We start from the raw sequence: 15,202 nt of genomic DNA on the forward strand, positions 1-15,202 counted from the left end.
TTCAATGGAGATATTAAAAACTGAATTGGTTTTGGGGGACAGTTTAAAAAAATAAACGACGATAGTGATATCGACCCGGAAGACAAAGTTCAGTATCTTCTACAAGCAACTGTTCCAGGTTCCGTGGCAAGGGAGCTAGTTGAGAGTTTCCCTCCGTCTGATGCGAACTATCAAAAGGCAATAGATCACCTGAAATCCAGGTATGCCACGGAAGAATTACTTATAAAAATATATGTCCGAGAACTTCTAAATCTTGTTTTGCTTCAAGCTACCGAAGATAGTAGCCTTAGTATTGGAAGCCTCTATGATAAATTAGAAACACAACTGAGAGCTTTGGAATCTTAGGAGTCACTAGTGATAAGTGTGCAGCAATGCTGTATCCTCTGGTGGAGTCTGCATTACCAGAAGAGGTTATGAAGGCATAGTAGAGAGTTCATGTATCTCATATATCAGAAAATGATCACGATCATCACCTAAGCAAGTTGCTACTATTTATAAAATAAGAAGTGGAGAGCGAAGAACGTTTGTCACTTGCTCGCTCTAGTTTTATCGTGAAAAGGGAGGACATGTTATGCAAGCCAGGTAAACAAGAGAGACTTCCCACTGCTGCTGCTGCTGCTTTGTACTCAGGTGAGGGTCAGAAAACTGAAACAGGTTATATCTGGTGTGACAAGAGTTCCCATAGATCTGCTGATTGTTTTAAATTGAGGAATCTCCAGAATGGAGAGAAGAAGAATATTTTGAAGAAAATGGCTGCTTGCTTTCGTTGTTTAAGGGAGGGGCATAACTTGAGCAAATGTAAAGCATTTGTGAAGTGTATGATTTGCTTAAAAAGAGATCATTGTATCTTATGTCCTGATTTAATAACTAAGAAAGAGGAAAATTCAAAGAGAAGGGATAATCGAAATAATCAAAACATTGAGACTAACTGCCCATCAAAACGCAGAGACGCTATTACAAACTCTTGTTGTGAAAGTTTCTGGTAGTGAAGGACCTGTCAAGGTTGCACGAATTTTATTAGATTCTGGGTCACAAATGTCTTACATAACCAAAGAAAGCGCTAGGAAGTTGGGACTACAAAAAATGGGAAAGGAAGTGATGTCTCATTATTTGTTTGGGGGTGTAGAAACTAGCAAAAAAACCCATTATGTTTATGATGTAACACTACAAGCACTAAAAGGGGATTTCAAATGCACAGTCTTGGTACTTGATAAGAAGAAAATATGTGGTTATTTTCCAAGGTTAGAAACTCAACATGTTTCTCCTGTTCTTGCAGCTAGAAACATTCAGTTAACAGATGTTGGGGTCAATGCTCCAGAGGTGCATTTGTTGCTTGGAGCAGATGTTTTGGGGAAGCTGCTTACAGGAGTTCTGGTTAAGCTGGATGAAAATATGTATGCACTGGAAACCAGGTTAGGTTGGACAGTGATGGGTCAGCAAGATCTGGCTAAGGGCAATCAGTCACTAGTCAGTCTCACCTGTGGTAAAGCAATGGATATATCAGACGTGTGGAAGTTAGAAACCATTGACATAAAGGACCCTGCAGAGTCTCCGTCAAAGAAAGAGATGGAAGAGGAAATCGTGAAACACTTCAATGAAACTGTAAGGGTGAATGAAGAAGGGAGATACGAGGTTCGTCTCCCCTGGAAGGATGGCCATTCAGAATTGTTGGACAACAGGAAGTTAGCTAAGAAGAGGTTGGAAGCAGTCACTAGAAGATTGATAAACTTGGACAAGCTTAAAGATTATGATGATGTACTTCAGGAGTGGATATAATGTGGAATCGTGGAGACTGTAAATGAGAATGACGAGACGTCAGGTCACTATTTACCACACAGAGCAGTAAATGAGGAATCAAGTTTAACTACTAAAATTAGACCTGTGTTTGATGCCTCGGCAAAGGATAGACATGGCAATTCGCTGAATAAATGTTTGGAGAAGGGACCAAATTTAATCGAGATTATTCCCAAACTTTTGTTGCAGTTTCGATAGCATGCCATAGGCGCCACAGCTGATATTAAAAAGGTGTTCCTGCAGATAAGCCTCTATGAGGATGAGAGGGATTTTCTAAGATTTCTCTGGTGGAAAGATTATTCCAAAGGCGAGATCATCACATTGCGACATTGCAGAGTAGTGTTTGGGGCTACGTGCAGCCCATTCCTATTAGGAGCAACGATATTGCATCACCTGAGTAACGTTTCAGCTGAAGATCTGAAAATGTCCAAGAAGCTGCAGTATTCTTTCTATGTGGACAATTGTGTCACTAGCTGTGAAACCAAAGAACAGTTGAGTGAGTTCATTGAAAAATCTACTAAAATGAAGAGTTCAGCACAATTTGAATTAAGAGGGTGGATAAGCAGTTCACCAGAAAAATCAGAGTCAGAAAACATTGTTTCACTACTTGGTCTTATGTGGGATGCTCGGTCAGATGAGATGTTCTGTATCATTAATACAGTTGAGCTAACCACACTTCAACTTCTAAGAGAAGCTTACTGTCAACTGTACAATGTATTTTTGATCCACTTGGTTTTTTGTGTCCAGTAACATTAATCCCTAAATTATTGATGCAGGAAGCCTGGAGAGAAAAATATGGATGGGACGAGGAATTACCACAACAAATAACAAACAAATTCCATTTTCGGGTGAAACATGTACCTTTGTTGAAACAATGCAGGATTCCAAGAAGACTTGTACCATGGGAATTTCACAGCAGGGGATTAACCATTCATGTGTTTGCTGATGCCAGCAAGTTGTCATATGCTACGTGTATATTCCTAAGGGCACAAAAGGACTCTATTGTGTCATTACAGTTGGTCCAAGCTAAAGCTAGGGTTGCACCTTTAGGACCGATAACTAGAGACGGGAATTTGCCTATTTGCCTATTTTATTCCTGTGTTCAGAAACGTAGGCTTTTGAGATATAAATCCGTTTTAGGGTCTTTTTAGCTATATTTCGTTGGTTTTATTGTGCCTAAAAAAGCCTATTTCAGGATTTTGTGCCTATTTGGAGTATAAATGCCTATTTGATGCCTTTTGACTGTATTTTTAAAAAGCCGATAATCTTCCAGTGCATTATATTGTAGCTAGTGTGCTCGACAGAAATATCTTCTCTTTTTTCAATAACTGTTTACTCCCCCCCAAAAAAAATAGGAATTCTCAGAAGTGACCAGAAATAGTTCTAGCGAAATTTCCATCAGGAGAAACAAAGAACAATTTAACCTCGAAACCTTCAACCCCTCCAACCTCCTAAGACATATGCAAGAACCAGTCAACGTCGAACTATGTTGCACAACACATATGCTCTGTACCTCCCTTTCGATGCGAACTGTTGTACGCGTACGCTTTATGTTGAGAACATGTTGTGATTTATTGTGAAGTGGAAGAAGAAAAAGAAGTGTGTTTGCGGCAATGCCCAAAGAAAAATCTTCGAAGTCCTACTGGCTGAAGCAGTGGATCACTAGGGACCCTAATTTCACTACGGATGGAAGGGTAGTCTGTCAAGCTTGCAGAAAGGAGGTAAGTTCGTTTGTTCTATTTATCTTCTTTTTTTTTTTTTTTTTTTTTTTTTTGTGATTGAGAACTATGAACGCATTTCATTGTAGCATATATTGGCCTATTAATTTATGTACGTATTGTGGCAAGTTGTTTTGTTGCAATGCTATATTAGCCGTGAACTTTCAATTATTCTTTTATATTGCTAAAATGTAAATAATCATTAAATTACTGAACGAGGAGTTAGAACGCCGGTGGTCTCTTGTCACAGAATGGATGAAAATTAAATCGGTATTTTGAACTATGATTCATTTCCTGTGAAAATAGAGATTTACAACTGAAATGCAACTTTTAAAACTCCCTTTTAAAAATGTGAACCGAGCTCGATAGCTGCAGTCGCTTAAGTGCGGCCAGTGTCCAGTATTCGGAAGATAGTGGGTTCGAACCCCACTGTCGGCAGCTCAGAAAATGGTTTTCCGTGGTTTCCCATTTTCACACCAGGCAAATACTGGGGCTCCACCCTAATTGAGACCACGGCCGCTTCCTAAACACTCCTAGCCCTTTCCTGTTCCATCGTCGCCATAAGACCTATCTGTACCGGTGTATGGTAAAACAACTTGCAAAAAAATAAAAAAAAATAAAACCTATCGTGAATTCTATTACACTTCTGCTAAGCCTTTGATTGGTGACGTCTGGTTAGTAACATTTGTGCTTGGGGGGGGGGGAAGCAAAGAGAGTCTGTGGGGCATAAGCTCCCAGGTTAACAAGCCTCTAGCATCCCCTCTAGAGTCTTACTAAATTGTCACAAAAATAAGGTTATGGGCGCATGTCATGACAATTTCAAATTACGGGGTTTTTTAATTTTCAACGAGGGTAGCGGCCTTGTGGGCACACATGATGCAGAATCTATTGCAGGCAACAGAAAATAGTCTTCATGACAGCTGACCTGGCTGACCAAAGCTGGCGAATTGAAACATAAAATGTTCACATATCTCAGATTTATAGTGTCTCTGTTTTCATTCTTCTTCTTCTTCTTCTTGTTTCTGAATTTGGCCGCCTATGGACCGCATTGAACCCAAGGCTTTCTCTTCTTCTTATTTTTCTTCCCCTCCTCCCAGACCCTCTTCATCCTTTCACTTCTAATCTTCCTTTTTGGTGGTTTCTCCTGGAATGTTTTGATGCTGTACACTCAGCTTCTAAATTCTTTTCTGTTGTGAATCATATCCATTGTAAGTCTACTTTCTACTCTGCATCTCTTTTTACCTCTTTTACCCACTTCGTCGAAGCTTTCAGTCCAGTGATGTACCTGAAGGTTTTCTTAGTTGGCCGTTTCTTATCCATTCTTTCTAGATGCCCATAGAATTTTAGCCTTCGCTTTCATATGGTGACAGTAATTTTTTTCGGTGTATTTGTAGAGATCATCAATTTTCCTCTCCTCCCTATCAGCATTTTCTGTGGTCCTAAAATTTCCCTTAAGATTCTCCTCTCCTTTTTCTCGAGATCTTGAAGCTCACCCTCTGTATTCATTGTCAGGCTCTCTGAGGCGTAGAGACCATAAGGCTTTACACTGTGCTTAAGTGATATATAAGTAAGAATACTGCTAGGGCCAGCTTGGTGGGTCCTTGGCAAGCATAAAGGACGGATCTCTCCTCTACGCTATTCAGGTATCGTTTCATGTCTTTTTAATTATATTTTTCACCCGGTGAACTCGAAAAGATACTGCCAAATTATAACTGAAAATCCTTCGGGATATATTTCCATGCAAATTATTAATTCCCTTGTTTCTACTTTAAAGTTTTGTACTTCCAGAAACATCATCTCTAATAGCCTTCTTTTATGAAACAAATGCATGATATATACTAAGAAGTATTGCCAATTAGCCCAACTGTAGAAATTTAAGATATAGGGGCAATCTAATTTTTGTCAATTTTATTACTTTTTAGATCAAATGTGAGAAAAATACCACATAGATCAACTTAGAAGTACTGTGATGCATCTGATACGAGCACAGAAATCTGTATCAACGCAGCCTTTCTACCAGTCCATTTTGGGCAGCGACCAACAACCATTTTGTTCAGACCTATGCACTGCAATGTTGGGAGCTAATGTGCCCCTGCATAAACCGGAGCATCTTCAGATTACAACAAGCTGCCGGGAGCAATCACCAAGTTGGAGAAGAGTGGCATGCCCCTGGTGGAGTCATTTAGGATTGTGGAAGAAGTCAGGTGAAGTTTCGTCCGGACCTCTAGGAAGGCAGCCGCTGTCAGCGAAATAAAACCAGATGAAGTGACTTCACTGAAGTTTTGTCCAATCACTTCGTGTGATGTTGAGAGATCTTTGTCTCAGTACAAAAACATTATGCATGAGAGGAGAACAAGATTGTTACCTGAAAACATTGAAACGTTGCGTGTAAATTCCTTTTATAGTAATTGAGTGTGTTATGAAATTATAAGTCATTTTTTCATGCCTATTTTGTTGCCTATTTCACACATTAGTGCCTATTTAAATGCCTATTTTGGCCAATTTAAGAGCCTATATGACTGCCTATTTTAACTGTTTTTAGTGCCTATAATTCCCGTCTCTACCGATAACTATACCCTGCCTAGAATTGTTAGCTGCGGCCATAGCCACTCGGTTATGCACACAAGTGAAAAGGTCATTAAACCTCTAAGACTGTAAAACATACTTTTGGAGTGACTCTACAGTGGTGCTCACCTGGATCAAGACGAAAGGAAACTGGAGTGTGTTCGTAGGAAATCGTTGTGAGGAAATACGCAAGATCAGTAACCCAAAGGATTGGCATCATGTTGCAGGGTTTTTAAACCCTGCTGACCTACTATCCAGAGCCATGAGCGCAAAGTTTTTGGTAGAAAGTAAGTGGTGGGAAGGTCCCACATGGTTCAAGGATGACACTGAACGATGGCCAAAATTGAACATTGTGGCTCCTGAGGATGAAGTCAACAAGGAGAAGAGAAAGATTCTCATAACGAATGCAGTATTTGATAAGGAAGAGTTTAAATCGAGACTCTGCTATTTTTCTAGTTACCATAGAACGTTACGCATGATTCACTGGGCACTGAGATTTGTCTACAACATATGACACCGAGATGCCAAAAGGAAGGGAGAACTATCTGTAGAAGAAGTAGTCGAGGCAGAAAAGTGTCTGATAAGATGTGTTCAAACAGAGAACAGGGAGATCATAGAGCAAAAGATGAAAAGGAAAACTCAGATTTTTGAAGATAGTCAGGGAATTCTAAGGCTGCGAACAAAGTTAGCCTATGGTGATTATAAAGAAAACTTCACGTATCCCAATGTGCTGCCTTCAGATATCATCATCGTTGAGAGAAATGTGATGGAAAAACATTGCCTGTCTAAGAACATGGGACTTCAAACTTTATTAATAATGCTTAGAGAAGACTTCTGGATCATAGGACGAAGAAAGTTGGTTAGGCGAATCATAACGAGCTGTGCCAGATGTAAGAGGTATCGGTCCAGCTCAATGGAGACACACAATCTGCCCTACTTCCCAAGGAGCGAGTTAACTGCACCGCAGTATTTCAAGTCACCAGAGTAGATCTTGCTGGACCATTGTATCCGAAGACTGGAGAGAAGGCATGGCTCGTGTTATTCACCTGCGCCATCTTTCGAGCAGTTCATATTGAGCTTGTCAGGTCTCTGTCAACAAACGCATTCCTACAAGCCCTACGAAGATTCATTGTTCACAGGGGCAGGGTGTCGGTTATCTACTCCGACAATGGCACAAACTTCACAGGGGCTAACCACGCTTTGCAAGGGTTACACTGGGTAGAAATAGTTTCCAGTTGTGTCGTAGAAAGAATAACTTGGAAATTCAATCTTCCCATTGCTGCACGGTGGAGAGGGTGGTGGGAAAGGCTTATTGGAATAGTGAAAGAACTGCTTCGTCGTAATTTGGGCAAGGCTTCGGTTACTTGCGAAGAGTTAAGCACGATACTGTGTGACTGTAAAGCTATTATACATTCACAGCCACTGACATATGTATCCGGTGAGTTGCACGATCTGAAACCACTGAAACCAGCTGATTTTCTTCATGAGATACCCAGTACTGATGTGCCAGATTTGGATGCCATCGACAGAAAAGGAATAGAATTAAGATGGCGTTATCTACAGAAACTGCGGGACGATCTTTGGCAGAGGTTCCGCAAAGAATACCTGGCTCTTCTTATACAACAGGGAGGTAGGACATCCAACAAAGTGAACGCTGGAGATGTTGTGCTGATCGGAGCTGATGACATCAAACGAGTCGATTGGCCACTAAGTGTCATCCAGGAGGTGTACCTTGGTAAGGATGGCGTCGTCAGGGTTGTCAAACTGAGAACAGCTGCAGGTGAGAGGGTGCAGTCAGTTCAAAGGCTTTATCCCTTAGAAGTCGCCTCATCAGACGAATCTGCGGTAGAACAGAGCAATCGGCCAGATTCTATTTTGGGGATACAGCCAGAGAAGGCTTTGCACGGATCATCTGATGCAGTGGCAAATCTACAAGTGAAGTCTACAAGAAGTGGTAGAATAGTGAAAACACCAAAACGTTTGGACTTATAAATATTCCATAAGAGACAAGCATTGTGTGAAAAATCAGTGTCAAATGAAAGATTGTAATGTTTTTTTTTTTTTTGTAGAATGCTGCTGTCTATTTTCATTGTGTTGCAATTTTATCTGTGGATTAGTGTAAACGAAAATTGCAAGATGGGGAGGATGTTAAAAGAATTTTGTTTTCTATCCTGTTCTGTGTTTGGTATCATGACAGCCCTCCCTCAAGTTTTGTTTCAAAAAAGATGACAGTTGTGAAGTGCACAAGGTGATATATATATTTTTTTTTTTTTTGTCTATTGGAAGTTTTGTTTAAAAAAAAAAGGTGTTAGAAAACATTCCTGTGCAATAAATTATTTCCTTATAGATTAAGCTCCAAATTTATTATTACGGAACATCATGTGTTCACTGCACAAAATTTGAGGTTATTGAATATTGGACACCCCCCCCCCCCTTTTACATTTTTTGGCTGTAAAAGTAGGGGAAAAACGGGTCTAATACACAAGTAAACATGGTATGTAGTTGTTTATGGATTGAATCTTCTTCAGTAGTGGGTTTGAGTCCAAAACCGCACTGAGTTTCCTTTTATTAACTTTTCTCCTGTTTCACCAGAGACACCATTTAAAGAACTAATGGTGTTTTGAATTAACTGAAGGGATTCATCTAGGGGCACACTGCAAGTTTCTACGCCCTTAATTGCCTTTGAAAGTGACGAATAATGCACATGGATGAAACTGATATTTTTATATACAGTTTCAGACTCAAATGCGCACTTCGCTTCATGAACACACACAGTATGACTATCATCAAAACTTTTAACTACATCTTTCACTTGATTAAAGTTCTTATGGAAGAATGACACTGCAAATAAGTAAGTTCCCCATCTTGTGAGAACAGGTTCCAGCAGAAGGGAAACCTGAGGCAGATGTGTTTTGTACAACTATACACGAGCCAGTGCTCTTAGGAACAGTTTTTTCCTACTTGAAATTACTTTGTTGACAGACAGAAAGAGGGTACGTATCTCTTCTGCAATATGATGCAATCCATAGGCCAAACATAGGACATGAACGAGATTTGGAAAAAACACTCGAAGAGACTGAACAGTTTTCAAAATACACAAAGCTGCATCTGTGACTAAAAGGCGCACAATTACTTTCCGATTCACTTAGCCACAGAAGTCGCTGGGAATCGTTAATAAATCTTGCTACTGTAGCATAGTTGGTTCTTTTCTAGCACTTTGCACGAAAGTAAATGAGGCTTTCCAGGTTCTTCTGGACATAATTTACCCATTATGTCGTAGGTACGACATTCCTAACGGGTGTAAAACCTTCAGTTATTACGTTTAATATGTTTTAATTATATTTTATTAAATGCTAAATTATCTTTTATTAAATGTTAAATATGACTAATACAGGGTTTCCCTATAAATATGTATAACCTCAAATATGAACTGTGTATAAGTTTAACCTCAAAATCTATATAGTCAAAAGCTGTAGAAAACTCTACAATGTTTGTATATTAGGTGTATTCTGTTATAATTTAGTATATATGAAGGGTTCCAGAAACTTACTGTAAGGTTTATTATCTAGATACACGTAGAGACATTAGAAATGTTGGAGAGATTTCCATGTGTATTGGTAAACAGTAAACGGAAGTTCGAGCTGGATCCATTACTGGAATACTCCATGTTGTTGATATCTGTACTTGTCAGAACTGACTTCGAGTACTCCGCCATTGTTATAGTGTCACCTGCTATTGTGTGTAACTGTGTGTTGAGACGTACAGTGACAATAAAATAGTTTACACAAGGAAGTGAATGTGTTCTCGCGTGATATTTATTTACGTCAAATAAAATCGCATTGAGAACAATAATTATGAAGTTCGCAATGTATCGACCACACTAATCAGTTGTTTCATCTACCGATATCCGGAAACAGTTCCCTCCTATGTCAGATCGTATCGAATCCACGACAGAAGCGTGCAGTGAAAGCAAATAGTTCTTCCTGAGGGAGGATTCATCTGGTATCATTTGATCAGCACAATACTTTTCAAGAAACTAACGTAGGTGTGGATTATTCAATTTATGCAGCGGAATGTCGCTGCATACAAAAGCTTTTAAAATATCAGCAGAAAATGTATCAACTTCACACCGTATTTTCATGTCGATTAAAAGCAGATGTTGTGTATTCTTGCTCTGTTCTTTTAATCTGAGATGTGAAGTTGTTTTCGAATGCTTTTCAATTCAAAATTTTTTGTCGCATTTTACACTCTTGTATTGCAAGTTGTTCACTTCATGACCGTATCGATGAGTATAATCAACAAGAATAATTTAAGAACCACCTAATCGATACTTTATTTTTTGCGTTGGGCAAAATTAAATATACATTATCACTCACAGAACATGTTTCGACCACTTAGTGGTCATTATCAGCTGTATGAGGCATTTATAAGTTGACATGTACTCAGTGTAAAAAAACATATGTGGGACAACCAGGAAGGAGCTTCATAATTAGATATCAAGAACACGTCAATGCAGAGAAGTACAGAAGATTATTTGCTATGAGACCTCATATGAAAGAAGCGAACCACAAATTCACTAATATCAAACAGGACCTTCAAATCATAAGTAAGATCAATAAAGGAACACTAATGAACAACCTAGAAAACATCTACATTATTCTGGATAAATTAGAAAATGGGGAACGGAATCTCAATGAAATGAATGAGCATAAAGACCTCTTGTACGAGCACATCAGTAAATACATGGAACGGGTTGACAGACGACAAATAAGACGATAAAGTGAAATAATCAAGCACGAAGTCGCGGAATCACTGCTAAGTCTCCCACCTCCCTCAAATGACGTACTAGATGATGACACAACTCCACTTCCCTCTTCTTCTATGGATTGCACGAACAATCAAACCGTGTCACATCGCTACTACACTAGATCGTGCATAAAGACAGATCCCCAAGGCAGCGCGGAATAAACATCTTTCCAAGATATGATAACGAGAGGCAAGCTGCCCTAACCAGATGACCACCATTTTGTACCAGAGAAGATTCCAAAGAACTTTTACCAATCAAACAATCTACAAAGCAAATATTTTTTCCATAACCTAAAGATTAACACTTGTGGTTATTGTCCAATATTTTTCACTAAGTTTTCCTCATACAGCTGATGATGACCACTAAGTGGTTGAAACATGTTCTGTGAGTGATAATGTATATTTAATTTTGCCCAACGCAGAAATAAAGTATCGATTAGGTGGTTCTTTAATTATTCTTGTTGATTTTACACTCTTGTCGCACACTTGACACTACACTACATCACCGTCACTTGTATAGTCACTATTGTCTGATATTCACTGTTTAATTAAAGAAAACCTATAGCTCTTATCTTTAGATAATTTTACAGTTTATCGTCACCATAAGACCTATCTGTGTCGCTGCGACGTAAAGCAACTAGCAAAAAAAAATAAAACACTGCAATAGACGAAGAGCAAGTTAACAAATAAATGCACTTGTTTAGCAAACCTTGGGAGGCTACTATAAGGAGAATGGTATGTCAGAAGGAAGGAAACAGCTTTGCATCCGGGAGATAGTAGGTTCAAACCTCACTGTCAGCAGCCCTGAAGATAGTTTTCCATGGTTTCCCGTGTTCATACCAGGCAAATTAATTAATTAAGGCCACGGCCGCTTCCTTCCCACTCCTAGGCCTTCCCTATCCCATTGTCGCTACAAGACCTGTGTCGGTGCGGCGTAAAGCAAATTGTTTAAAAAAAGCTGTTGTGAAATGGGTCATTATTCGTTTACCTGCTTGTATTGTGACACTGAAAACACTTTCCTTGATCAGGGAAGACTTCTTGTGTTGCCAAGGGATGCATAACATATATAGTTCATTAGATTTTTAATTTTGTTCAGAAATCTTAGATAATCGATCACACATAAGAGAAAAATATATCCGTATATGCACTAATGTTCAAAATATGCATTTGCATATGCATTTTTAAAATCCAGGCCCCATATATTACCTAGTACCCATGTAATTACTTAAGGATCCAATGGATCTGGGATGTGTAAATGTGTAGGAAAGAGAATGTATCCTAGAGTTAATACACATGGGTAAAACGTCTGGTCACTACCAAAAATTGTTCCGAAAATATTGCATTCAGAAGAAAGACAGGCCAGCTGATACCATTTATTTCTTTACACTAATCCTTAAATTCGGCAACAGGAGGGAGGAAGGAAGCCTGTAGTTTTACGAGATATCATGCTCACAGCCATGGGACATCCAGTTTTACATGGAATCTGAACTGCATGGATGCGAATTTTCATTTCTAAAATATCACATGCATTGGCTAGGATTAGAACCGTGGCAACTTTGGAGGGAAGCCAGTGATTAAGCTACCCAGCTACCACGCCCCTACATGAGTGCGTGCCATACTTAATTACCTGTAGTTTATGTTCCTCCTTCTTTTCATTCCATTTCTCCTCCATTTCTTTGCGAAATTCTGACTCTTTGGCAAGGTCCTCCCGGTATCTAGTGAGGTTTCTTTCCTGAGCTGCTGTTTTATTCTCCAATTCGCGTGCTTGCTGTTGAGCTTTCACCAACTGAGCCTCATAGTTGGAGCACATGTCACACTGATGAGCTTTCCTAGAATCACCTTCACTCTCATGAGCTGCCTCTGTAAACCAAAGGTTGCTAATAGAAAGTTAGCATTATTAAATTACAGACATTATTATCCATACATATTAAGCACTACATTCAGTACAACAACGCTGACATGCAACAAGACGCTCCTTTCTAAACCACAGAAGAGCAAAAGGCACATAAATACGAGGATTTACTATATATAATGATTACAAAAGTATGTGTACAAAACAAAGTATCCCATAAACGTTTCTTAGTACAACAACCTTTGAATAGGAACATATAGTCTAGGATTAAATTCTGCATCAGAATCAGCCTGGCAACGTCAGGAGCAACATATGGGACAATTTATTTTTATTTATTTTCCCAAAATGATCTACATACCTAAATAATGCAGAAATGACAATAAACAAAGTAGTTATATATGTACACAGACAAGTTAAAGACATAGGCTACTGAATGCTTACTACGCTGATGAGATGCCGACATTCAATGAGGTGGAACCAGGGAGGTGAGAAGAGTAATGGAGTGGCCCCTCACCACTGCTAGCCTATGGAGAAAGTGGACCCACTTCACAGGATGGGGAACCCCTTGGGGCCACGCTCATACGGCACAACTGTGCACTAGTGAATGAAGAAGAATGTGGTTAAAACTGTGTTTTTCTCTATTCAAGCACAAGGCACCTAATGATAATATACTACACTGTACACAAAATTGTAACATATAAAACTGTACTTCTGATCAAACTAAAGCCGTTCACAGACCACATATTGACAAGAACCAGCATTGCAATCACAAACGTTTTGATTTCAAGTTGCGAAATGAAGTTTTCATAGTTGCAGATTTCTTTTTTGTCATTCTAGAACGCCTTCTTCGTAAATTTTTAATGATCATTCTCGTACATCTCAATGAAGCCCTTATTGTTCTAATTATCAATTTCCCTTCTTTCTTTTGACAATGTGCATGTTCAAAGTTTTCTCCATTTTTCTCGTCTGGGATTGAACACTCTGAATTAACAAACAAGATTATTATTAGTTAAAATGCAGACTACCAAACTATAATAGGAGTATACTGTGTTCAAAGCTCTTCCTCTAATAAAATAGGAAATGTTGCTATTGATGCTTTCACGGCCCATACTTATAGACAAGATACTGTATAGGCTTTTGGGGTTATGCCGTGTCAAGAAAATAAGGTGCAATTTCTTCACGTTTTGCAGAGAATTGTGCTCTGTGTCATCAGAAGAAAAACTTGACTGTCTCTGAGAAAGGCTTCTTAAACAATGACTCTTTTGAAATTTAGAATGTTATAATAGAAGTGGAAATGGTACGTTCACTCATCACCAGATGGCTCCCTGGATGTGGCACGGCGCTAGCATTTGAAGCGGAAGCTGACTGAACCATCAGAAACAGTCTAAGGAGGTCACATATCATGTGTACGTAACAAATGACATAAACACAAGCCTGGAATGAAACATCTGGCGATGAGGAATGTACGAATTTGGAAAACACCAAGACAAAATAACAATAGTAAAGGGACAGGGAAGGGAACTACCTACGTAAATCCTTAATGGCTGGCAAGCAGGTATTACTTAATAGCCAGTGTCCCTTTTGAAACTGTTAGGATTTCTACGTATTTCCACAGCTTCCCGTATAATCCTGACCTGTAGCGTCTAGTATGGGTAAGAGCTCGAGCATCCTGGAACATGACATCATGACCCGACGATAGAACGTGATCAGCTATTGCCGATTTGTCTGGCTGGTTGAGACGAATGTTACGTTCATGTTCTTTGATATGGGTACCAATGGACCGGCATGTTTGGTCGATGTATACCTTACCACAAGTACAGGGAATTTTTGTATACCCCAGGATGTAAAAGTGGAGACAATTTGTCCTTGATTTTACTCGGACTGTGAGCAATTTTCGTGGCGGTGCCAAACACTGTTTTTATATTGTGTTAGCAGAGGAACTTGGCAATTCGATCTGTGGTGTTGTGAATGTAAGGCAAGTAGTCAGTTCCCTTCACTTCTTCCTTTTGTGAGCTTTGCTTGGCTGCTTCTCTGGGATGCAGGGCTCTATGAATCGGCAAATCGCTGTAACCATTACCCTTGAACGTGACTTTGAGCGTGTCCATCTCCACCTGGATATTTGATGGCTCACAAATTCGTCTCACCCTCTTGGTGAGTGTCGTGAGAATGCTTTGTTTTTGTGCAGGATGGTGGTGAGAATCTGCATGAAGATAGCGATTTGTGTGGGTAGGCTTACGATAGACAGTACGTCCTAAGGAGCCGTCCGGTTTCTTTCTTACTAGAACATCCAAGAAAGGAACGCATCCATCCGACTCCATCTCCAAAGTGAATTTAATTGAAGGATGTTGCTGATTTAGGTGGTTTAGAAATAGATGAAGTTTCTCAGGACCTTCTAAATTTCAAAAAAGTCATTGTTTAAGAAGCCTTTCTCGTGGACAGTCGAGATTTTCTTCTGATGATGCAGAGC

At 39.4% G+C, this 15,202-nt stretch overlaps 1 protein-coding gene across 3 annotated transcripts in view; it reads right to left on the minus strand.

The window, feature by feature from the left end:
* Positions 1-15,202, minus strand: part of Rbpn-5 (Rabaptin-5) — a 238,044-nt gene that overhangs the window by 96,470 nt on the left and 126,372 nt on the right. For all 3 annotated transcript variants that reach the window (XM_067152405.2, XM_067152404.2, XM_067152403.2), the window contains exon 9: positions 12,511-12,743. In XM_067152405.2, coding sequence (XP_067008506.1) covers positions 12,511-12,743 — 233 coding nt within the window. The remainder of the gene's footprint in view (positions 1-12,510; positions 12,744-15,202) is intronic.

This window comes from Anabrus simplex, chromosome 8, assembly GCF_040414725.1.
Source record: "Anabrus simplex isolate iqAnaSimp1 chromosome 8, ASM4041472v1, whole genome shotgun sequence".
In the NCBI taxonomy this organism is placed as follows: domain Eukaryota; kingdom Metazoa; phylum Arthropoda; class Insecta; order Orthoptera; family Tettigoniidae; genus Anabrus; species Anabrus simplex.